Here is a 25,435-nt window from a genome sequence, read left to right on the forward strand (position 1 = left end):
GCCCGCTACGATCCCCTCGTAATCGTTCTAAGCCGTTCTAGTTGTGTGGCGCGCACGTCACCATCGAGAATGAACCGAGAATGGACCGGAGAGTAGACCTAGACCAGAGAGTAAATCGAAGATTTAGTACGATGTAAATGGCCGATTATTTCGGAACAATACGCAACAGGACGTTTTAATGCGTCCTTTGGAAATCCGCCTACTTTGGGGATCCTTTAAATATTTACGTTCTTTTCATATAAGATTAGTCATTGCTTGATTTAATTTTGTCTTGAAAGGATGATTAAGAAAGAAGAAATATTATTAAAAAAGAAATTTGTAAAAATAAGAAATATATAAATGGTGGAATTCGAAGGGAATTGCGTTAAGTGAAATCGACCCTACAACCATTTCAAATATTTGTTACACGATATCGTTTCGCCATTTCGACGAAACTATATTCAGTTCGTAGGATAGGAAAGGATCGTGCAGGAGAGTTCGAAGGAAGGACTCAAGTATACTCGAAACAAGTGCTTGCGTTGGAAATAATGCGACGAGCGTACCGAGTACATGCTAGACTCGGCCGGTACGCGAATTAACGCTCGGGAAAATCGGATTATGTCGTGACCTACAGCGTAGCCCGTCTACTAACTCCTGCATTAGCCTCCCTTCGAGCAAATTGCGTTTATCCTGAGGCCGGCTGGACGATCGGCTTGTCGAGAGTATTCCGTGAGAGTAATTTGCTAATTCACAAATCCTGGAAACGCTCTACCGATTGCTAAATTTTTTTTCTTTCGCGTTTTATTTGTTTGTTGTTGTTGTTGTTTTTGTTGTCGTTATCGTCGTTGTTATTATTATTGCTTTTCTCCTTTTATTTTTTAAACGTATAAGCGTAAGTTGTATAAGAACCTTTCATGTTACGAGAGCATCGATTATTATTCGTCGCGCGATGCGGTTTCTCTCGTAGCGGAAGGAAGGCTAATAGTAATTGAAAACAAGCCGTTTAAAAAATTGCTACATATTAGAACCTTCCTTTTTACGGAGAGACACGTCTGGAACGAGGAAAACGCATTACGCAATTCTAAAAACGCATCGTACTTCATTTACTCTTGGAAAACTTTGCAATTAGCTTCATTTCCTATAGCACTAGACAACGAAGAAGTCTCGAGTTTAATTTTCACTTGAACTTTACTATTCTCTTGAATACTTCGTTTTATTACAAAGGCTCTCTCGACTTTCGAGACTTTTGATACGATTTCGTAAAATAATAAATTGCCCGAATTTGCTATTCTGTAATTCGAATATTTTCGTTAAATATTCACGGGTTGAATGAAAACTTCGGAATTATTCTTTGATTGAAACGAGCACGATCCTTTCGTAATTCGATTGCCATTTTGTTTTGAATTAGCTAAAGTGTCTGGGCACGATCACGTACGACAAGAATTTCGATTACGTCCGGCAGTAAAGGATCCATAGGATTATTAAAAAAGATTGGTAGACGGACGATTGGATTTTGAAATATTCCATTAATTACGAGTCGTGTCATAACTTTCTTTCATTTTACCTCGGGTCGATGTTAGTTACTATTATAAAAATTAATATTGTGTGATGTAATCGTCCTTTGCAATTAAGGTAATATTGAAAAATATATTAATTACAGGCGGTGACATTTTTTTTTATTAAAAAAATATACTGTAAGCAATAGATTATGACAAATTTCTGTTACATATTAGATATATAACAAACTATATCTTATCAATGAACGAATATATATATATATATACCATGTTTAAACTGATTAATTGTTGTTTTGGTGATAGAAAAATTATTAGAATTATCTTGTGACGACATCTCTTAGAGAACCTCGGAATATTCTAGTAGAACTGCGATCAGTTCTACTTCATCATTTCCTACATGAAATTTCTAAGAAAAAAACTATATTACTCTTACACATTTATTGTTGTATTTAATTGAGAAACATGTTTTAAAATTACGTAGTGTACGTATATTAAAATAAAAAAAAAAAAAAAACAATTTATTAACAGCATGTGAATCTTTATAAAATACACCTTTGATAAAAGATTTCAGAGTTTACCGTTCGTCGGTGTGTTAGAAATTTTAACATAAAAATTTGAATCAAGTCTGTTGCTTTAAAATCTGATTATAAATGCAGTGATAATCGACGAACGAAAAATTGCAAAGAATCCATTCGTTGGCGGAATCGATTAGAAATTGATACTTGAAACGAGACGTTCTGATCGCGTTTCGATTCCTTTCCCATTATATATGCATTATCACCCTTTCACGATACGATTGTGTGACAGGTTTCAACGAAGAGAAGCTATAAAAGCCCACTCACGTGATATAATCCATTACATCAGCTATCCATTACAATCGGCGAAAAGTATATGTGCTAAGCCACGTATAGTATAATACTTACCACCGGAAATATCATCGAATATGATCCTGTACAGTGAAATTCAATAATATCGTTTGGTGGGGATGTTAAACCTTTCGTTTTTTTCGACTTTTTTTTTCTCGAGAGTTTCGCGTTATTCCTAAATTTCTATCTAGTATCGATCGTTATCATAATTTCTTTTATATACGCGCGACATATGATTAGGACACAATCATAGATAAAGCTCGCATGTTATAATAAAATAAATTAAATAAAGCGACTTATCATTTTGAAAAAAAAGGATCAGTTAGCAACAGAAAATAATTGATTCTGAATTTATTTGTTGTTTTATATTAAATAAAAATTTATATAACATTTTTACAAGATAAAGGATTTTTTGGATAATTAAAATTGAAAGGGAAATGGAAAAAGAAAAAGAAAAAGAACCGTAAAAGGTGCGTCATGTTATTATTGTTTTATACTGTACGAGAGATGTGAAAATGTGATTTACCGATGTACGAAGTTAAAACTCGACGGTTCGTCGTAAATAAAAGAGTCGATGGTATCTCGTCGATCGATAGGAACGCTTAATCCCGTTAAAACACTCACGATAATCTTTTTCCGTTTCATCTTGACCGTGGGTACAGCCGCGAGAGATGGTTTCGTTCTATCGAAAGTTCCGTACGGTCGTCGGCCGCTATTATTCGTCGTTGGAGATCCTATAAGCGCATATCCAGTTGGAAATAATTTTCAAAAGCGCCTGGCTAGACGATGCCAACGAACAAAGCTGAAATACGCAGTTACGAATATGACCACGGTGAAACTGTTTGTATGGAATATATGGATATATGTATCTATGTATATGGCAATTCATGCAAACGAAAAGAGGCTAGACGAGGAGACGTACATTGAGAGAAAGAGATAAATAGATAGATAGATAGATAGATAGAAGGAGTGAGAGAGAGGGAGAGAGAGAGAGAAAGAGAGAGAGAGAGACGAATGAGTAAAAGGGGTTAGAGAAGGCACAGGACGAACAGGACCGACAGAGTCCAATTTTTAATGAAAGCTTGAAAGACCCGTAAGTGCGTACCGCAGGCGCATTTGTGTGATCCTCTAGGACCCTACAGTCGAAAGAGTTCACCGGAATCATCATCAGTGCAACAAGCAATCTGATCCAGTTACAGGTCCAATTGCTAGAAGCGAAGGAAAGGGAGAAAGAGATTCCAATAATTGCGAGTCGAAAAAAATCGACAGTAAACTCTCTCGAGCCTTTAATCGCACACCGAAGCACAAAGCATTATATTGGCTTATCGGTCGTTCTCTCTTTTTTTCTCTCATTTATATAGCTGTCTATCTTCCTCTTTTTGGATTCAGTCTTTTTATCTTTTTGCAAGTTTCCATCCTTTCGTTCGTGCATATATCATATTTGACGTATGTACGTTCGAGTCCGATGTTATAACTACATCACTTCTTTCGACGACCATACGAAGCTAAGCTCATCGAAGTCGAATGCGAATGAAAGAGAGAAAAAGAGAAAGAAGAGAGAGAGGGAGAAAGAAAGATGCGTTCGACAGGAGAAGTTTGATGAAAGTACTGAAAACAAAGAAACCAAGAAAAAGGAGAAGAAAGAAGATTTGATAGAATAAACAAGAGTTATAGAAAGAAATATATTTCTTAGCAATATTTCAATTTGGATAAAAAGAAAGAAAAGAATTTTCATTTATTTTAATCAAATTTTCATCAAGTTTTTTCCACAGATTCACGAAGAAATCTTTGGAAAGAAAAGAAAATAATTGTCAAGAGTATAATTTTGATTCTCAGGAAGATGATAATAATCAAATTAATGATTAATAAAGAAAAAGAAAAAAAAAAAACGCTCACTTATGGCACACGCAAATACCGCGTTCGCAATATTCACCGACTTTTCCCATGCTCAGACAATTCACCATGCAAGCCGAGGAATCAATTATTCCACGAAAGGATAAAAGGTCACAGGTTACTCGACGTTGTCTACTAACTGCTTCCTCGGTCATGTCTTTTTCCTTCAATTCTATGTTTTCTATGAGTTTTAACAAATTTTCCGATGCAGCATCTAAAAACTTAATATTATTAAATATTATTGATTTATTAGCTCCATCAGATATTTAAATAAAATATTTGTATATATATATATATATAATATATAGGAACAGTTAAGTTGGTCGTTATCGCGATGAATATTATAGAAACGAGAAAATAGATTTTGATGATTTTAAAGGGTCAACGTATAACACGTAATATTCTTCGACTGCGTCTTTGTTTCGTTCATTCCGTTTTATATAGATACTTATATATAATACATGATACAATGTCATTTTGTAAATCGCTTTTGTTTCGACGATTATCAAAAAGCAAACAAATGATTCCCCTTGAAACGACAGACACAAATTTTCCTTTTGAGATAATGAGTAAAACCCAAGAGAATAATTTTAATGGTGACTCTTTATGTTTATTCTATATATTTACCACATATGTTAAGATATTTTATTACATATATTGATCAAAGAAATACAGAGTATAGAATTGGTAATCCGAATACGTATTAGCAATAAGACAAATTTCACAGGACAGCCTGCCCGTAATTCAGTGTAATTGCAGAACGTGTACAGTCGATCGTTACCGTGGATTTCCCAAGTGTGTAGCACGATGTGTCAATAAATGCTAACAGACGTGACTACTCGAGCAATTGTTGAACAACAAAGATAGATATATAATTGATAGAAACATGTTTAATTGTAAGATGTATTTATTATTTCCTTTGTTGGGAACTCGTTTTCTAAATCTTTACGATAATATTCTTCCCCCTAATTTTATTGCTTAAAAACACAATGATTCGCTTAATGAAACAATGGTTTATTATTATAGATTTACTATTTTGTAATATAATCTTATTAGGATTATTAGTCAAATTTTGTATGAAGCGTTATAAAGTTGTTTGTATGTTGTTCGTTCGTTCGTTTAATCAGTTTCTTCATTTAAAGAAATAAACAATTAGATTGAAATTATTTATAATCTACATAATAGCACATAGGGCAATATTTTTTCAAAATACTTAAACGATATTTTCTTTACGAGAGAATTTCTTTTTCATTAACGATAACAAACGCAGACTTCGTTTTTGTTACAATAACCGCCCTTATTGTGTCCGTGTAGACCACAGCTTATGGCACATGCATTGTTACCACCAATACCGCAAGACCATCCAAAATTTTCTGATTTTTCGGGAACGAAATCATCGGGAAGTAAGTCTGAAAATTTTCGTATCACGTATCGTTTATAAATTTTATTTTCTTTTTTACTATCTTAAGTCTTCTTAAGATTTAAATTTAATTTAATTATTTTATTTAATATGTTCTATTAATTCGTATGATTATAAATAGTATATATATTTATCACTTACTATCGTCTGCCTGAGCCGAGATTGCCGTAACGGCGACGAAGACAAGAACAAGAAGAAATTGGAATTTGGCCATTTTAGTAATACTGGATTCTCAATAAACTCGAAATTATACTGTTGTTGTAGGAATTTCTGCTTCTTTATATATATTCTTTGATTTTTTATATATCGAATTTTCAAGATATATATATATATATATATATATATATATATATATAGAGTTTCATTGATAGAATCTTCATATCCACTTGAAATCATTGTCGTTTCAATCTTCTTATCAGATTACGTTTCATATTTAATCAAAATATTTAAAAAAAAAAAAAAAAAATAAGTAGTTCGATAAAAATATAAATTATGATTTAATCTTTCTTATAGTTTGTCATATATAATGAGAAATATAATTATTATATACAAGAATATTGGTGAATAAATTCCAAAACAGTATTTATCGATAGTCAACTTACATTAATCATTTATATAAATATAAATTCACGTGTTCTGTTTTTATAATTTTTACAATATAACTATCGATTTGGGTTTGTAATAGTCAGCGTTAAAGTTATAAGGACGTAAGTAAATATATTATTATTCAATGAAATTATTTTATCAATTCTGTGATAGATAGCCAATATTTGAGTAAGTTGATTATTTATTTCTTTCTTATTGCTCTTACATATAGACGATATATTGCGTTTTTTAAAATACAATGATAGATATATCTTCGATGATAATTTTTCATTATTAAGATTAACCCATGTGTTTATTTCTACTACTTACAATTATTAAATTCAAATCGATTGAAGATAAAAGATGTAAGAAGAAAGATATCGGTTATCGATTTATTTTTTATACAAAATAAGTAATGGAAAATAATGAAATAACATACAAAGATTGCGTCATGTATGAACGTCACATTGTTTATTACAAATTAGAATACATATTAGTTATTGACAGTTAATAAGACCCAGGTATTTGTTAATTCATCGCAGTTATCAATTGTCTTCGGCCAAAAATCCTAAACATTTACATAATCCATCTATACCACAGACTCCTATCTTCTTGCCTCGTTTCTTACAGAGTTTGTCGCAATAACGAACTCCACGATCGCAAACCGAAAAGAATTTTTCGGAGTTTTTAAGTTGCACATCTAAATCAACTTCTGAAAGTACAGTCGAAATTTTTTCTTAATATATTGTGAATTATTAATAATGGAAATGTAAAAGGAAGTTAATAGTTAAGTAAGTAATTCGATGAAGATAGAATCATACAACGTATATCGAGTAATGATATGAACCATTCAATTGTAAGAAATTATATTAAAAAAAGGACTATGAATACCTTCCTCTTGTGCTGATACGGCAACGAAGACAAGAAGAGCAAGGAATGCGAGAAAGTAAATTTTTGTCATTTTAATATATTGTTATAAGTCGATTGGCTTCGAATCACATCTTTTCAACTTCCTGTCCGTCCTTATATACTCATGTGGATAACACGTATCCATATCAATCAAAGTCACCGTAAATTAAAAAGATCAGTTCATTTATTGCCATATCTGATTTAGGTACTCCTTATACTAATTGGATTCGTTTGATTAAACAATTATTGAAATTTCTAGAATATCATTTTCGTTGATAATGTATAATTATTAGTAACCCATTAAAAAATTATAATATATTTGCGATCGCACATTTATCAATTTACTCGATTTAAATGTCATATCATAAATATTCTGTGAAATATAAATATTACATAGATTAATATCGACAAATAAATTAAGGGATAGCGTTTATACAATGGTCACTTTACATTATCATTTACGTAAATATAAGTGCAATATAAATGCAATATAAATGCACATATTCTGTTTTTTAATCTCTACGGTATATATGTATATTGAATTGGATTTATAATAGTTTGGCTTAAAAATATCACGATGTAAGTAGCTATTTTATTTTTCAATAAAATTCGTTTCCAGTAGATGGCCAAAATTCAAGCAAGTTGATTATACATTTCTTTCTTATTGCTTTTACATATAGACGACCCATTTGGTTAGGATATATCAATCAATGTATCTTCAATGACTATTTTTATTACTTAAAATTACATAAACAAAACGATTTAACATAGAAGGTGTAAAAAAGAAATAGTAATTATTAAATTATTTATTGTGCGAGTAATAAAAAATCACAAAATAAAATAAAATCTTCAATTTCATCTGTGAATGTATTATAACATTGATTATTACAAATTAATAATATTGATTATATCATTCTTGAAAGTTCATGAAGTCCAGATAGTTATTAATTCATCGTAGTAATAAATTGTGGTAATCTTTATACGTAACATAAACATTTCTTAGTTGAAGTACAAGATCCAAACCTGGTACCTCTACTCCTACAATATCTATTGCATAATGCGTTTCCACCTGTTGAGCAAGGCCAGCTATATTCTTCTTCGTTTATATCTAGAGCAGGTCCTGAAAATATATTATAATATTACAGTTATTACTGTTAATAGCAATGTAAAAAATAATCGATAGATAACAGAATTCGATGAAAATAGTATCATTTAATATAAAATATCGAATAATGATCTGAATTATTCAATCGTAATAACTGAATAACTATACTTATAAAAAGTTTACTTCTTTTTTTATAAAGATAACATACTATAGATACTAACCCTTATCTTGTTCTTCTTGTGCCGATACGGCAATGAAGACGAGAAGTGCGAGGAATGCAAGAAAGTAAATTTTGGCCATTTTGATAAATTGTTATAAGACAACTGACGTCAAACTATGTCGTTTCGAATTTTTACACGTGTATATATACTTATGCGGGTGATACGAATTTATCTTATCCAATCGCACACAATCTAATATACGCTTAGTCATTATTTGCCATATTTTATTCAAATACTCGTAAATATTTCGACGATATGAATAATTAATGTTTATTTAAATTACTCATATTGAAAGCTCATAAGATATTGGTAATGTTTAATTTCCTCAAAGTTCATTAAACTTATTCGATTATCGAGTCATTTTTGGTGTAGGATAAGTAATGCAAAATAACAAAATAAAACACAAAAGATTGAGCAATCTATGAATGAATTGTTATATTTCTTATTACAAATTAGTATATTGGTATAGAAAATTCATGAGACACATGTAGTTGTTAATTCATCCTAGTTGTCAATCGTGGCAATCAGCACTTCATATACATACACATATTCCATGTGAATTACAAGCTCCAAACCTCTTGCCTTTACCCTTACAATGCTGATAGCATAATCTGTTTTCACCTGCTGAACAAGGCGAGAAATATTTTTCGGGATTTCCAAGTTGTACGTCTAGAACAAGTTCTGAAAGTATAACATAATATAACAGTTAAGATTTCTTCCATTGAATATATTGTCAACTGCTGCTAGTAGCAATACAAAAGAAAGTTAATAGATCATAGAATTCGATAAATATAGTATAATTTCATATAATATATCGAATAATAATTTGAATCAATCAATCATAAATAAGTAAATAACTACAGTTATAAAAAGTTTACGTATACTTTAGATACCAACCTTTATTTTGTTCTTCTTGTGCCGATACGGCAACGAAGACGAAAAGTGCAAGAAATGCAAGGAAATAAATTTTAGTCATTTTGATATGATATTATAACTTGACTGACGTCAAATCATATCGCTTTGGCTTTCTGCAAGTCTTTATATACTTATGCAAATGATACGAATCTATATCGCTCAATTGCACAGAATCTAAAGTACAATTATTCATTATTTGCCGTATCTTATTCGAATACTTCTATAGATATTTTGACAATATGAATAGTTAATATTTATTTAAATTACTCATACTGAGAGCACATAAGACATAAATAATGTTTAATTTCCTCGAAATTCATCGAACTTGTTTAATTGTCGAATCATTTTTGGTTTAGTTTAGAATTAATAATGCAAAATGATAAAATAAATTATAAAAGATTAAGCAATCTATGAATAGATCGTCAAATTTCTTATTACAAATTAGTAAATTGGTATAGACAGTTCATGAGACCTTGATAGTTGTTAGTTCATTACGATAATCAATTGTAGTAATCATTATATAAAACATAAACAGTGTCCAGTTGCAATACAAGATCCAAACCTCTTGCCTTTATTCCAACAATATTGTCTGCATAAACTGTCTCCACCTGTTGAACAAGGCCAGCGATATTCTTTCGCATTTTCATATTGTACATCTAAGACAAATTCTGAAAATATAACATAATATTATAGTTATGCTTTCTTCTGTTGGATATATTATCAGTTATTACTAATAATAATGTAAAAGAGAAGATAACAGAAATATACAAATAACAGAATTCGATAAAAATAGTATCATTTAATATAAAATATCGAATAATGATCTGAATTATTCAATCGTAATAACTGAATAACTATACTTATAAAAAGTTTACTTTCTTTTTTATAAAGTTAATATATTATAGATACTAACCCTTATCTTGTTCTTCTTGTGCCGATACGGCAATGAAGACGAGAAGTGCGAGGAATGCAAGAAAGTAAATTTTGGCCATTTTGATAAATTGTTATAAGACAACTGACGTCAAACTATGTCGTTTCGAATTTTTACACGTGTTTATATACTTATGCGGGTGATACGAATACAATCGATCAGTCACGCAAAACGTCGTTAACAATTATTCATCTATGTGCTTTTATCACTTATTATCGATTGACTGAGTCGAGATTGCCATAACAGCGACAAGAATTAGACAAAGAAGAAATTCAAATTTGGCCATTTTAATGAAAGCCGATTCTTGATAAATTTGAAACTATATTATCGTTGCAAAAAATTTTAATTGTTTACATATAGAAAGAAACATAATATGGCGATAGCGTCAATAGTTACGAAAAGTTTCCAATTAAACAAAAACATCTATTGAATAAATATATTTATATACTTCAATTATGACTTCATATGGCGTTTTTTATGCTTGATAAACTTTTCAAGTATTATCGAGATAATCTTCATACTCATTTGTAACCATTGATGCTTCGTACGATTTATCGGATTGCGTTTTATATTCAATCAGAGTATTTTTTAAAAAGTATGTAATCCGTTTATTAAAAATATAAATTATGATTTAATTTTTCTAATAATTTATTATTTTAATAAATAGGAGTATTTAAAAAATAAATATCAATGAATAAAAGTGAAGAAATTCTATTAAATGTAAATATTATATGTAGATAAATATCAGGGAATAAATTGAAAAACAGTGTTTATCCGATGATCAGCTAACATTATTAATCACTTACATAAAGATACTAGATCATATAAAGATAAATGCACACACGTATTTCCTTTTTAGAAACTTAATAATATATATGTATCAAATTGGATTTGTAATAAAATCAGTGTTACAGATATAATGATTTAAGTAGCTATCTTATCTTCCGATGATATTGTATTATCAATTATGCAATAGATAACCAAAATTCTGATAAATTATTTAGTTATACGTATTTTATAATGTGTACCTTTCAAAATATAACGATAGATGTATCTTCGATGAATCGTTTAGAAAGTAAATTTTTGCCATTTTGATAGATTGTTATAAATTGACAGGCGTCAAATCATATCGTCTCGACTTCTTGCAAGTTTCTTTATGGCTCGAATCCACATCGATTTACCACACGAAACAATTATCACTTATCCATTAAGTCTTGCATCTGATTTGATTTTAAGATGAAAGATATAAAGAGAGAAATATTCATGATCGAGTTATTTTTCTTCTAGTATATGTAATGAAAACTATAATAAACAAAATAAAATACTCAATGTTTTAGAAATGTATTATCAGAAAAGTTATTACATATTAAAGTACTGATATCGAGAATTTATTAGGTTTAATTGGTTTGTTAATTTATCGCAGTTATCAGTTGTTTTCGGCCACATTTAAGATACATAAACATTTTCCCATGAAGCAAAATCCGTCCGGCTTTTTTACTCTTTCACACACTTTTTTGCATCCATTGGTCGAACAGTCATATTCTTCGGGATTTTCAAATTGTAGATCTAGTATAGTTTCTGAAAGTACAACGTAAAATTACAGTTGTGTTTTTTCCTTTTAATTAAATATTGTCAGTTACTACTTGTAAAAATGTAAAAGAAAATCAATAGATTGGAGAATATAATACGTGTTACATTATGTGTAATATTAATTGGAATCATTAGATCGTAAAAGTCTGAATAACCATACTTATAAAAGGATTAGGAATACTCTAGGTATTAACCTTTTACTTGTTCTTGTTCTTGTTCTTGTGCTGATACTGCAACGAAGACGAGAAGAGCAAGGAATGCAAGGAAATAAATTTTTGTCATTTTGATATACTATTATAAGTCGACTAGCTTCAAATCATGTCGTTTCGACTTCTTGCAAGTTCTTTTATACTCATGCGGGTGATCCGAATTCATATCGATTAATCACGTGGAATTTACTTATCATTTATTTATAGAATGCCGCATATAATTTAGATACTCCCATTAATAGATTGATTAGCTTGATTAAACATATCACGAGTATTAAAATTTGTCTGTTGTACAATTATTTGAAAGAATAGAAAATATAGTTTTTTAATATATATACCTACTTTTTTATTTAGAAAATTTTATTTGACCTGGTTTGAATGGTTTATGATTTTTATCTTTTAATAACACTAGCATCTTAAGAACTACAGGGAAAAAACTGATTTTAATAAAATTTTAAAAAAGTATTGAAAAAATAACTAGTTATGTGTTCTGATATAAATGAAAACTCTCGAAACTATTATTATTTAAACTTATTTAAATTGTAATCATATGTTAAAAATGTAAACGATAATTATTTGAATTCCATAGTCTGATAAGATCAATGATAGATGTATTTGAATCAGAAAATGTTAAGAAGTAAGTTGATACAAGTAAGTTCATTATATATTACTACCTAATTTCTTTTACATATGTCTATATACCATCCATTGTATTTTTCCAAATACGATAATCGATTAAACTTTGATTACTATTTCTCATTTTCAAGATTAGTCTCTGAGCTTATTTTCATTACTTACAACTATATAATCTAATTGATTTTAGATGAAAGGTATAAAGAGAGAAATATGATCGAGTTATTTTTCTTGTAGTATACATAATGAAAAATAACAAAATGAAATATAAAGTTTCAATGTTCTAGGAATTTATTGTTAGAAGGGTTATTACAAATTAAAGTACTGTTATTGAGAATTTATAAGGTCCAGTTGGTTGTTAATTTATCGTAGTTATCAATTGTTTTCGATCACATTTCAGAAGCATACACATGTACCCGCCTTGTTACAAACTCCGAGCGTCCTGCCTAGTCTTCTACAAACTCTTGTGCACAAAGAGCTTCCACCGGCTGAGCAAGGCCAGCCATATTCTTCGGGGTTTTCAAGTTGAAGATCTAATACAGTTCCTGAAAGTGCAACGTAAAATTACAGTTATGTTTTTTCTTTTAATATATCGTCAGCTTCTACTTGTGGAAATGTAAAAGAAAGTCAATAGATCGGAGAATATAATACGACGTGCTACATTATGTGCAATATTAATTGGAATATTAGATCGTAAAAATCTGAATAAGCATACTTATAAAACGATTAGGAATACTTTAGGTACTAACCTTTTAATTGTTCTTGTTCTTGTTCTTGTGCCGAGACGGCAACGAAGACGAGAAGAGCAAGGAATGCGAGGAAGTAAATTTTTGCCATTTTGATAGATTGTTTTAAGTTGACAAGTGTCAAATCATGTCGTTTCGACTTCTTGCAAGTTCTTTTATACTCATGCGGGTGATCCGAATTCATATCGATTAATCACGTGGAATTTACTTATCATTTATTGATCGAGCGTCGCATCTAATTAAGATACTCCCACTAATAGATTGATTAGCTTGATTAAACAAATCACGAGTATTAAAATTTGTCTGTTGTATAATTATTTGAAAGAGTAGAAAATATACTTTTTTGATATCTACTTTTTTATTTAGAACATTTTATTTGACCTGCTTTGAATGGTTATGATTTTTATCTTTTAATAACAATAGTATCTCAAAAACTACAGGAAAAAAACTGATTTTAATAAAATTTTACAGAACTGTTGAAAAAGTCACTGGTTGTGTGTTTTAATGTGAATGAAAACTCATTGAATTATTATTATTTAAACTTATTCGTACTGAAATTCTAATAATGTGTTAAAAATGTAAACGAAATTTTAGTTATTTGAAGTAGAAAATATCGAGATTTATCGTTTATGCATTTTAAAATACGAGAGATTAGTAAATAACCTTAATAGTAACCTTAATAAGAAATTTTTAAGGTTTGGAAATGAGACTAAATTCAATTGTTACAAACTTATTATTTGTAATTAAAAGTGTTCGATATCTTTAATTAAAATGCTGCATTAATAATGTATTTGGAGGGTCGTATAATTATTTATATTTAATATTTAATCATGTCATCTTGATTAATTAGATATTGGAAATATATATATATATATATATATATATATATATATATATATTCTAATGCGAATTGTATTTATTAAAATTCATATATATATAGGAATATCTATATAATATCTATCACATTTTGAAAGAATGTTATAAGTTAACTTTCATAAAATAATTTCATTGTTATATAATCTTGTAGATGATATGCATCTATATTGCTCAATCAGGCCTAATGCGATAAACAGTTGACCATTAATTATCACATCCGGTTTAGATACTCGCATTAATAATTAAATTCGTTTCCTAAGCAAATTTCAGATCATTTTTATTGATAATATATAATAATTATCAATACATTGAGAATATAATATAATGTATTTGCGATTACACATTGCTTGATAATCCTGGCGAATGTATTGATTAGCCAATTAATTATGCAAATCTCTCAAACCTCAATGCTGGATATTGATTTAAAGTTATCATGCGAGAAAATTTATTTTCCTTAACTACGCTTTATGATAATACGAAGGAATGGAAAATTATTTTAAGACATATAATATCGTGAAGACACCAGAAACCATCAAATTTTGATTTATCGTTATCGACGTAGTGATATATTATTTTGGAGATAAAACAAACACTACATATTTAATATTATTTAAATGTACTTTCGTAATACATTGCGATCATTAATAGAAAAAGAGTTATTTCAAGAAAATCGACTTTAAAATTTTTATTACATTATATTACATAATGAAAAGTAATGCAATTAAAATTATTTTTTAAGATTTAATGATATGTTCTTCAAATGTTTCGATTATAAAGGATATGATTTGAATATAATATTTGTATTTTTTATAAATTAAAAAAAAAAAGATTTATATTTTCAAGAAACGATGATGATCTTAGGTTTATTAAATGTAATTCTTGTATGTATTTTGATATCATGTGACAGGTCATGATTAAACATATAAATGAATTCCTCTTGATATCGAATAATTTTGAATTGAGCATAAGATTATTATTAATTATATATAATACAATGATATTAGCATCTTTCATATAAATTTAAAGTGCCAAGAGAAATATATCTTGTCGACAAATAGTAGATAAAGTGAATATAGATAAAATATAAAGAAAAGATTTTTAAATGTTCAGTTTAAATTAAATTTTTTATTATGTACTCTCACAACAGAACGTGTGTGTGTGTGTATATATATATATATATAAAGTAGTATGTGTAAGTAAGGGTAATATGTGTGAATAAATTGTTCCCATTTAATAGTTGCTTTCTTTGTCTGACAAGAATTATGTCTGATATGCGGGCGTTTTCCATCTTCGTTTAGTCAATTTTTTTGATTAATTGTAAATTCATCTGAAGAAAAATAAAAGGAAAAAGAAATTTAAAAAAGACATAATTTAATTCCGTTACTTTTTATTTTTATAGTTAATTGTAATACTCACTTTATTAGTTGCAGTAACAAAATTTACCCTTGCACTGTCCTGATCTTTTACCTTGAGAGATGCAGGATAACTTGCAAAGCCATTCGCTTCCAACGCGACCTCCAAGGATTGTGCAAGAAGTTCTTGCATATCTACCAGCGCGTCCTTCAACAGCGTTGGAAGAAGAATCGAAAAGATGATCTAGAGATACGAAGATAACATCGTTCATTATTAATGCAAAGAATTGATTTTTTTTAATTGAAGATACCTTCGGTTGGTGCTGCTGTGATGGCCATCATGGCGACAAAGAGAAGAGCGGCAAGAAGATAGAATTTCATTTTTTAGTTGAGTGTTCAACTTCAATTTTCGAAATTAATTAATTGTGACTACGTCGCAAATGATGCTTATATAGCGTTTGGTGTATTATCAAAATTTTGATCGAAAATTTATCAAGTACAATACGAACAAGAACAAGAAAGGAAGAAGTGTTAATTTTATCGTTACAATCTTAATTGAATAGTTTTCATTTATGCTACAAATTAATTTAATATTTTCGAATAATCTTTGATTTCATTATTCATTTTCATTTTGACAAAATTTTTTAAGTTTCGCAAAAATAATACTTTAATAATATGCTTAGTGCAAAGTTTATCTTTTATCGATTCATTTTCAAATTGCAAATTTCTTGATGATATCGACAGCTTTATCGTAATCAGATAAGCCACAGTACAAAGTCAAAAATATTTGATTTAAGATAATTAAATATTTAAAAAGATATTTTCAAATCATGTTTTTTACCAATATCAATGTATTCTTGTATTAATTAAGAAAAAAAAAAAAGAAAAAGAAAAAAAAAACACTTATGTGCTTTTCTGTGCTCTATGAGGAAAATACTGTAGTTCACTTTTGAAGTATCTACATATATCTGTTTTCACAAAACAAATTCAAACTTTACAGTTCAGAAGAAAGATTAGAGAAGAGGAAACTTCGATTAAAAATAATTGTAATAATAAATAATAATTATATTTTCCAATCATAAATAAATGAGGTACAATCGTTTCCATTTTCTAACAATCGATGTGTTTAAAATGAAATGATATTACGACTAGCTTGTAGTATTTATTATCCATCTTTTCGATCACCACTCATTGTTTAGAAATTGAATTGTTTTCGTAGAAGATCCAACATTTTCTCTCTGAAAAAATAGAAACGTCTAACAGTAAGTAGAAAATAGATGATAAAATTCATGAATTCTTTCGTATGATATTCGGTTCGTATAATATTCGTTCATATAATAAATCCTACGTTAATGTCAACAACAATCTATATACAATGCCATATATCTTTGGTAAAGGACATTGCACAAACGATTACTCACTCTCGACAATGACAGATCTCATTTCTGCAATGGCCACCGGCTCTTCCTCTCGTGATACAGCCTGCGGCGCAAGCACTGTCACTAACCCAGTCACCGATAAAAGGAATTTGGCAAGTTGCTCTTTTGTATCTCGTATGAGAAATCTCTAATTTTGGTAATTTTGGTAATTTTTGATCCATGAAATTATAGACGGTATTCTTTTCTTCTATATCTCCTTAATCCAAAATGAAATATCAGTTATTTACGAGAATGAATGATATTAAAAATTATAAAAGAAATTTTTAAAGAAACCTTCGAATGGTGCCGTCATTGCCGAACTATCAAGCAGAACGACGAAAGCGAAGAGTACCGTACAGATCTTGATCATCTTGATCATCTCTATTCGGAGTACTTTAAGAGCAATTTAACAGTTAAGTCTACGAGGAAGAACTGTCTTTAACACCGCGAACCATTGCGTTATATATCCTACAAACACATCTTGAAAACGTTGCATGTGTCTCGAGAGAAATTGCATAGCATGGTCCATCATTCGGGTAATTATATCTAAAAGCTGATATTGGAAAAAAACGTTGAAATCAAAAATATTTCAAAAAATACTGTATCTATTTTATTGTTTATTTTTATCTTTCTTACACTCTTATCTTTTTTTCTTTCTTTTTGATCTCCTTGTTTCAAAGAAAATACGCTTGATCAATATGGGGAAATCTTTGGGGAATACCGTATATCGTAATTTTAAGATATAGATGTTATAAGATCATTTTTATTTAGTCGTCAACTTTATATGCGAAATATAATTTTATATTCTTGTGATTCCTCTCTTGTTGTAATAAATATAATGGAATTTTTATTTAAAACATTTTTTAACTTTTTATACATACACACAAAGCTTTATTTGGTAAAATAAATATATTTAATTCTTAAATTTTTAATCGAATTTATAAAATTTCATTTTCGTATTGGGTCGAAGAATTCAACTCGATCGATAGAATAAATGTAGTGGAATTATTCTGATGATGTATAAATTGGTACGTATGATCAGTCTGTTTAATTAGTCGTAATAACTCCAGAACCGATTAATGGCTTATCGCGCATTGTACTATAGCGTGTGGATCAAAATGAATCAAGGGCAACACGCGTCTCTTGATATCGCTAACGTGTACATTGTATATACAAGTACATATTTGTAGTTACCTTTTGTAGTTATTTATTATTGTAGACAAAGACACATTAAAGATCTCCGACTAAATATACGTATGTATATACGAGTTGTTTTTTCCGATATATCTTCGTTTTATCGCGATAATGAAATTACTTTTGACAAGATAAACGCTTGGATGAATATCTGATAAATTGGTAACATTCGAATAATAAGAATTAATTAATTGTTTATTAATCCATTCTATAAGGACTTGTAGGAACAACTAAATTGGTATTTTATATAAAAAAAACAATTTATATATTTTTATTGTATACATAGATGTGTCGTTTCTTCAAAAAAATTCTTGAGATATTTCTTATTCTATTTTTCTAAAGAAACATGTTATTTGAATGATATTATTTATTGAACATGCGAAGATACCTCCATACACGCATGGACTGTAAATGCATTCGTTATCTCTGTTGTAATATCCTTCCTCTTTACCCTTACTAACATAGTAGGTATTGCAAGCACTATTTCCGACCGATAACAGGTATCGTGCAAACTCAAGATCTTCAAAGTCTATCAGCATGCCCTTCCACGCCAGTTACTTCCTGTTCTTGATGCGCTTGATACGTATAGAGAACTGGCAGCATATTAAAATCACACGATAGAAACGAAAGATAATGAAATCGATTAATAAATTAATTTTATATTGAACATAATCTAATTATATTAATCGATATCATTTGAAAAGATCAAGAGACATTTATTAATTAATCAAGAGTATTTGTTAATCAATCAAATGTTAATCAAATCTAATTAATCAAATGTTATATATCATCCGATAAATTATTCGATTTTTCTATTCTCTAGAGTTTCTCGTAATTTTATCTCGGATTTCTGAAATTAAAATGATGTAAGTAAGCTCAATGGAAAATCGAAAAACGATAAAGAAATCTCGATATCATAAAACTTTAATTCCTTGAATTGCAATTAGTATAGGTGTTATCAATAATCTTGCAGGGATTATCAAACGATTTTTGATTAGATATATTACGTTTTACGCGTGTAGAATGAATTAAAATCATCTACGTATATTAGGGATATCGAACAAACTCCTAATTTTATTACGTTTTAAGAGAAAGTTTAATACGTTAACGAGGGGAGTATGTCACGCCCATATAAATAGTAAATTATGATTATTTAAAAAAAAAAGTTTCTTCGACAGTGATGAGTCCAATTATAATGATTGATATTATTCTTATTTCATTGCAAAATAAGAAATTATTGTAAATTTCAGATATATGTATTTATCTTTTTTGAAAATATAAAAAAATAACTTACGATTATTACAAATACATTGGGATCCTTGACAATAGCCACTGTTAGCATCGTTAACCCAACAATTTGTGTGACAGTCTTGAATTGTGCAGGTATATGCACTCTCCACGTATTTCTCTATAAATATATGTATGTATATATATATACATATATAAATATATATACTTATATATATATTATACTTTTTTAATTTTTTATATTTACTAACCTTTGGTCTCAGCTATTGTTAATAAGATCAGAGCTACGAAGAAAATCGTAAAAAAAAACTAGAGTTTCATCATTTTGGAAAAATTTAAAGGATCGATGATAGAAATTTTCCATAGAAAACTAACATAGTTGCTTCAAGTTTAACTATATATATGATATGCGAACAGTATCTTTTCACCCAACGAAGTCGTTTTATTTAAATTTTTTCAATAAAAAAACAGATATTAGATTGGATAGATTCAGATAATATCATATATATAATATTTTGAAGGAAACAACAGCTAACTGATAAACGAGATGGGATAAGGATTAAATGAGCAAATTAATAAGATAAACCTCGTTGAACGAGCTAAATTTGAAAATTTCCATTGCGTGTTAACACGACATAAATAGGTCGATTTTAACTAAAATTCGGAATGATGAAATAACATATTATTATTGCATATATTGTTATCGAAATATAAATGTAGAAGAATATTTATTAACAGCAACAAAATTATAAACTAAAGTATGTTTATTATAATTTTATATAAAATAATATCATATAAATCGTATTACATTATTCTCCTGAAAGAAATGAAAATAAATAGGAATTAAGATGAGATTTTATTTTGAATAAAATCATTTTAAATGTTTAAATTTTGATCGATAAAACTAAGTAACGTTACTTACGATCTACAATAACAAATACTACGATAACAATAACCACCGAATTGTTTTCCAAAAAATACACAACGAGCGTAACAAGCAGTGTCTCCTATCCATTCTCCAATTTTTCCAGATTTTTGACAAAGTAAAAGTTTATTTTTGCTATTGCGTATATCGCTGATTTCTGCGATGTTCTCTTCTAACAAATCTTTGTACTCATCTGAAAAGAAAGAAAATAAATAATGAAATTATTTTAACAATTATTTAAAAAATGAAGTTATCCTTTTAAAATATGAACCTTCAATAGGTACTGCTAGGATAGCAGCCAAGGTAACGAGTAAAAAAGGAAGAATGATGTATAGTTTCATCATGGTAAATGTTTTAATTATTAAATCGGAGAAACATTAAATATGTCTCATTTGTCAGTACGACTTCTTTTTATAAGCGTAAATGACATAGATAAGTTATCGTTGAGTAGATAAAAAAAAAGTAAAATAGTGATAGTTCAAAGAATTTTTCAGCCTTTAAAATAATGATAAAGGATCATCAAAAATAACCCTTGCGTAGGAATAAAAATATTATAAAAATTAAATGAATCATAAATGAAACTTCCAAGAAGGATAAAATAGTATTTCTCTGATAGATATATTTCAATATATATAATTATTATTATAACATAATCTATACGCATTGATCATTTGAGATAAACGAGATTTAAAAAGCGCCTGTTGAATGGCAACCGATCATACGTATTCGCTCAAAAGTTACATCATAATGATATATCATAATGAAAGAAATGAAATTATTTTTTTATTTAAAAAACTATTCGAATGCAGTTAACGCATCGCATGGTTTATATATAACGATACATTATAATGTTTCTCTAATTTTTATATTTCTTTATTGACATAAATTTCATTGCAGCGCTCTTTGCACGTTACTCTTCTGTATTTTCTCAGTCGATAAAAAAATTATTATGTTTCATTACCAACATAATCGCATAATTATAAGCAGTTCGTGTTATGTCACTAATAAAGCTGTTCTTTTATTGGTCAATGAATAGCCAATCGTACCAAGCAACGTGCCCGTCTACGAATGTATTTTATAATGGATGGGTGTGTGAAAAATAAATCACCATTTTCAAGTGAAAATGTCCTGACTTTTAAAGCGAAACAAACAAAATGTATAGAACAAACAAAAACCTATATGATTTTTTCTTTTTTTCTTTAGGAAAATTCAGGCATGTGAAACTGTTAGTAATAAAAAATCGATGTCTCGAAAATACATTATTCGAGTTCGATATACTGTAAGTTCGTGACAGTTGACGCATAGGTAGCAGATCACTGATGGTAGTTCAAAAAGTTGTTGTTTGATTAATTACCTTTTTAAGATCACAAGATGTTGGTCTTCTGTGATATTTTTTATTTTAAAGTGCTTATATTTACTTATCTGTTGGTAAGTTCCATGACTTAACTCCACATTAGAATTTTCATTTTTTAAAATACTGAATTTATCCATTTGTTCTTCTAAGCGGTACATTGTGGCACGTATTTATTTTCGGTCATGTATTTTGAATAATTTAGATTTCCTTAAATTTCCACGTTTTTTTATTGTAAAAAAAATCTATTGTACAAATTTTCATATACAGTTTTTATCATTATTCTAATCTGTAAGTATTTTTAAAGAAATAACCTCAAAAAAATACGTGACAAGCTGACGTTGTTGAGTTTTCTATCCACGTAGTACGATGTCTCGTAAAACGCTATGTAAATATTATCAGATTTTATTTTATTTTAAATACAATAAAAATTCGAAGGTCCATAATTTGACCATTGATAATCAAATTATTTGTTAATTGTTGTTTTTGGCCCAAATTTTTTATGTTCTTTAAAACACTATTTTTTAGGCATTTTTACCCAAAAGTTTAGGAAGTAAAGGTGCTGTATCTCTCACACAAAAAAATATTGATCATACATTAGGTAAGTTATCTTATGAAAGTATAATGAAAGTATTATAATTTTATTATTTCAAAGAGTAATTTATTTTCTTTTTCTTTTTAGCATCCAATGAACTTGTATTTATAAACTTCTACGCAGAATGGTGTCGTTTTAGTAATTTATTGGCACCTATATTTGAAGAAGCAGCAAATAAAGTACATACTGCTTTTCCAGAACCTGGAACTGTAGTTATGGCTAAAGTAGACTGCGATAAGGAAGGTTAGTTTCCTTTAATAGTAATCAAGATATATATTAATAGTGATCAAGATATATAGAATTTATATTAAAAATACTTATTATTATTTTTAGGATCTGTAGCTTCAAGGTTTCATATTTCCAAATATCCAACATTAAAAGTAATTAGAAATGGACAACCAACTAAAAGAGAGTATAGAGGACAGCGCTCTGTGGAGGCTTTCGAACAGTTCATCAGAAAACAGTTACAAGATCCCATTAAAGAATTTTATGATCTAAAAGAATTAAATAATCTTGATGATAAAAAGAGAATGATTATTGGATATTTTGATAGAAAAGATATTCCAGAATATCAAATGTTCAGAAGGGTAGCAACAAATCTAAAGGATGATTGCCAGTTTCATGTTGGCTTTGGGTAAGACATTAATGTTAGTTAAATTATTTATAAAATTTATAAGATGTATAAGGTGTAGTTATGTTTTATAGTATCTGATAGATCAGATATGTTTTCAAAAAATTATATTAGTCGTGGACTACAACAATATTATAAGTTATATTATTTCCTGATTGACATCGTAACAATATTGATTTTATTTAACAAGCACTTGCTCCAATGAAAACTGTGAAATAGGAGAGCATTTTCACTTGGTGTAAGTAAAGACGTAATAAGTAGTTATATCTCAGTACTGGAATTGTATAATGCTTGCTATCCATTACATGAGCTTATATAGTTTTATTTATAAAAGTAGGTTTATGTGATAGTGTCAGTTTAAAATGAAAAAGTCCTTTTTTTACTCTAACAATTTTTTTTCTACAATGCTTAATTTGTATTATATTTCAACTATTTAAATTTCATCATATTTTTATTACTGAAGTGTCATATAAAAAATGTATTATTAGAGATGCGAGTAAAGCCATGCATCCACCTGGTCAACCAATTGTTGTCTTCCGATCGGATAAAGCATTGTCCAATGATAAAGATGAAACTTATCAAGGCACTTTGAACAACTTCGACGAATTAAATATCTGGGCTCAAGAAAAATGTGTTCCGCTTGTGAGAGAAATTACATTTGAGAATGCAGAAGAATTAACAGAAGAAGGGTTACCTTTCCTTATATTGTTTCATACTCCAGATGATACTGAGAGCGTGAAAAAATACAAAGATGTTGTAACTAGAACATTGATAGATGAAAAACGTAAGTTAAATCATATTTATTACGTTACCATGTTAATACAGTGTACTCAAACTATTTATTATACTTTTAGAAAACATTAATTTCTTAACTGCTGATGGCTTGAAGTTTGCACATCCTCTTCATCATTTGGGGAAAAGTACATCCGATTTGCCGTTAATTGCGATTGATAGTTTTCGTCACATGTACCTGTTTCCTAGCTTCCAAGATATTAACATAGAGGGAAAATTAAAGGCTTTTATTCACGATTTATACTCTGGAAAACTTCATCGAGAATTTCATCATGGACCTGATACCCCTAGTAATAATGAAATACCACAAGTTACAGGACACGTGAAAGTGCCTATTGCCCCACGGGAATCTACGTTTAAGAAACTCGCACCCAGTAAAAATAGATACACTTTGCTTAGGGATGAATTATAATAGTGTTATGATGGTGAATCATAAAAAAAAAAAAAATGAAGTGAAACTTGGAATTACGGAATGAAATTACAAAATATAGTCGTCGACGAGGAGTAAATTCAAATTAGACAAAAAAGCTTCGCAATAATACATACAAGTGGATGGTGATCCATAGTATATTTATAATCTTGGTCTATATCGCGACGATAAGCCTTAGTTATAAAAGTGTGTTAGGAAAATTTTTGTTGTTACGCATTTTAATTTTTCGTATTAACAATTCTCATTATATATTTAATATACAATTGTAATAAGAATTAAAATCATAATTGTATAAAGCCTTATTTCAGGAATATAATCGGATACTAATGATCATTAGTAATCAGAAAATCTATAAAGATTTATATATAAGAAAATAATCGCTTTCATTCTATATTTTTACATAAATTTTTATTACTTTCTTACTAAAGATAAAATTAAATATCTTTACTAGAAGTTATGAAAAGAAAACTAAAAGATTGTACATCTCCCACTGTCAATATTTACATATTAGATTTTATACTACTATTTAAAATATAGAAGATACATAAAAAATCATGTGAAACAAAACCTTTTGAGAAACCGCTTAATCGAAATATTGTATTCTCTTTTCACTCATTACGATTTATATTTAAGTAAAATATCAAAAAGCTTCTACTATTTTTAGCTCGACAATTACTGCTCGAATTGCGTGTGATGTTTTCGCGAGTAACAACGGTTAGGGGTTTGGAAATTGAAAAAGAAAAAGTTTCTTTTTTTTTTTCATAGAATGAACGGTCAAAAACAAACAAGAAGTCAATAAAAATACGATTGCACGAATGACTTGAGGTGAACGCGAGATTAATTTTTAACGATGCGTGCGTGTTTGCGTGCGTGCATAATATTTAGTTCGTCGGTTCATTTGAGATATTGCTCTCTATGAGAAGCATATCACAAGGAATAAATGCATCGCCTATCTGTGTGTCCGAAAGAAATGAGAAAGCATGGTAAACTATATGAAGTATAGAGATACTTTTTCAAAGTGTTGTACGGATGATGGTATTATTAATTTACTGTTAATAAAGAGATTCTAAGTCACGCGTTTCGTCGATGAAATATTTCTTTATA

General features: G+C 28.8%; 5 protein-coding genes and 1 long non-coding RNA gene across 8 annotated transcripts; 1 reads left to right on the forward strand and 5 right to left on the reverse strand.

Annotated features, from left to right (window-relative positions):
- Positions 1-4,840: 4,840 nt before the first annotated feature.
- Positions 4,841-5,967, reverse strand: LOC122630340. Its single transcript, XM_043814750.1, has 2 exons — positions 5,817-5,967; positions 4,841-5,664 (listed from the first exon to the last, which is right to left on the reverse strand). The coding sequence occupies exons 1-2, from the start codon at positions 5,887-5,889 to the stop codon at positions 5,507-5,509; spliced, it is 231 nt and encodes a 76-aa protein (XP_043670685.1). The 5' UTR covers positions 5,890-5,967; the 3' UTR covers positions 4,841-5,506.
- A 1,993-nt stretch (positions 5,968-7,960) lies between these two features.
- Positions 7,961-8,628, reverse strand: LOC122630341. Its single transcript, XR_006327465.1, has 2 exons — positions 8,496-8,628; positions 7,961-8,289 (listed from the first exon to the last, which is right to left on the reverse strand). It is a non-coding gene; the product is annotated as an uncharacterized LOC122630341 (long non-coding RNA).
- A 4,413-nt stretch (positions 8,629-13,041) lies between these two features.
- On the reverse strand, positions 13,042-13,718 carry LOC122630338 (drosomycin-like). Its single transcript, XM_043814748.1, has 2 exons — positions 13,523-13,718; positions 13,042-13,318 (listed from the first exon to the last, which is right to left on the reverse strand). The coding sequence occupies exons 1-2, from the start codon at positions 13,701-13,703 to the stop codon at positions 13,170-13,172; spliced, it is 330 nt and encodes a 109-aa protein (XP_043670683.1). The 5' UTR covers positions 13,704-13,718; the 3' UTR covers positions 13,042-13,169.
- Positions 13,719-16,797: 3,079 nt separating this feature from the next.
- LOC122630337 (defensin-1-like) lies at positions 16,798-17,630 on the reverse strand. Of its 2 annotated transcripts, none has more exons than XM_043814746.1 (3): positions 17,460-17,630; positions 17,169-17,382; positions 16,798-16,985 (listed from the first exon to the last, which is right to left on the reverse strand). In XM_043814746.1, the coding sequence occupies exons 1-3, from the start codon at positions 17,542-17,544 to the stop codon at positions 16,943-16,945; spliced, it is 342 nt and encodes a 113-aa protein (XP_043670681.1). In that variant the 5' UTR covers positions 17,545-17,630; the 3' UTR covers positions 16,798-16,942. The 2 variants fall into 2 exon arrangements, with proteins under 2 accessions (XP_043670681.1, XP_043670682.1); XM_043814747.1 differs by having other exon boundaries at positions 17,169-17,379; positions 17,460-17,626.
- A 2,753-nt stretch (positions 17,631-20,383) lies between these two features.
- Positions 20,384-21,276, reverse strand: LOC122630339 (defensin-1-like). Its single transcript, XM_043814749.1, has 3 exons — positions 20,804-21,276; positions 20,530-20,725; positions 20,384-20,424 (listed from the first exon to the last, which is right to left on the reverse strand). The coding sequence occupies exons 1-3, from the start codon at positions 20,874-20,876 to the stop codon at positions 20,412-20,414; spliced, it is 282 nt and encodes a 93-aa protein (XP_043670684.1). The 5' UTR covers positions 20,877-21,276; the 3' UTR covers positions 20,384-20,411.
- A 433-nt stretch (positions 21,277-21,709) lies between these two features.
- Positions 21,710-25,405, forward strand: LOC122630334 (endoplasmic reticulum resident protein 44). Of its 2 annotated transcripts, XM_043814736.1 has the most exons (7): positions 21,710-21,960; positions 22,412-22,484; positions 22,566-22,721; positions 22,812-23,112; positions 23,300-23,347; positions 23,598-23,893; positions 23,964-25,405. In XM_043814736.1, the coding sequence occupies exons 1-7, from the start codon at positions 21,904-21,906 to the stop codon at positions 24,311-24,313; spliced, it is 1,281 nt and encodes a 426-aa protein (XP_043670671.1). In that variant the 5' UTR covers positions 21,710-21,903; the 3' UTR covers positions 24,314-25,405. The 2 variants fall into 2 exon arrangements, with proteins under 2 accessions (XP_043670671.1, XP_043670672.1); XM_043814737.1 differs by lacking the exon at positions 23,300-23,347 and having other exon boundaries at positions 21,734-21,960.
- Positions 25,406-25,435: the final 30 nt, after the last annotated feature.

The sequence above is a fragment of the Vespula pensylvanica genome, chromosome 7 (genome assembly GCF_014466175.1).
Source record: "Vespula pensylvanica isolate Volc-1 chromosome 7, ASM1446617v1, whole genome shotgun sequence".
Taxonomy (NCBI): domain Eukaryota; kingdom Metazoa; phylum Arthropoda; class Insecta; order Hymenoptera; family Vespidae; genus Vespula; species Vespula pensylvanica.

Excerpts from the sequence above, each read along its gene's own strand:
- LOC122630340 (XM_043814750.1), bottom strand. The coding sequence starts at position 5,889 with ATGGCCAAATTCCAATTTCTTCTTGTTCTTGTCTTCGTCGCCGTTACG. Across the intron at positions 5,665-5,816 it reads CTCGGCTCAGGCAGACGATA|ACTTACTTCCCGATGATTTC; the intron begins GTAAGTGATAAA and ends GAAAATTTTCAG.
- LOC122630338 (XM_043814748.1), bottom strand. The coding sequence starts at position 13,703 with ATGAATTCGGATCACCCGCATGAGTATAAAAGAACTTGCAAGAAGTCG. Across the intron at positions 13,319-13,522 it reads AGAACAAGAACAATTAAAAG|GAACTGTATTAGATCTTCAA; the intron begins GTTAGTACCTAA and ends TTGCACTTTCAG.
- LOC122630337 (XM_043814746.1), bottom strand. The coding sequence starts at position 17,544 with ATGATCAAGATGATCAAGATCTGTACGGTACTCTTCGCTTTCGTCGTT. Across the intron at positions 17,383-17,459 it reads AATGACGGCACCATTCGAAG|GAGATATAGAAGAAAAGAAT; the intron begins GTTTCTTTAAAA and ends TTTTGGATTAAG. Across the intron at positions 16,986-17,168 it reads GAGATCTGTCATTGTCGAGA|AGAGAAAATGTTGGATCTTC; the intron begins GTGAGTAATCGT and ends CTATTTTTTCAG.
- LOC122630339 (XM_043814749.1), bottom strand. The coding sequence starts at position 20,876 with ATGATGAAACTATACATCATTCTTCCTTTTTTACTCGTTACCTTGGCT. Across the intron at positions 20,726-20,803 it reads CCTAGCAGTACCTATTGAAG|ATGAGTACAAAGATTTGTTA; the intron begins GTTCATATTTTA and ends CTTTCTTTTCAG.
- LOC122630334 (XM_043814736.1), top strand. The coding sequence starts at position 21,904 with ATGTTGGTCTTCTGTGATATTTTTTATTTTAAAGTGCTTATATTTACT. Across the intron at positions 22,485-22,565 it reads AAATATTGATCATACATTAG|CATCCAATGAACTTGTATTT; the intron begins GTAAGTTATCTT and ends TTTTCTTTTTAG. Across the intron at positions 23,348-23,597 it reads GGAGAGCATTTTCACTTGGT|AGATGCGAGTAAAGCCATGC; the intron begins GTAAGTAAAGAC and ends ATGTATTATTAG.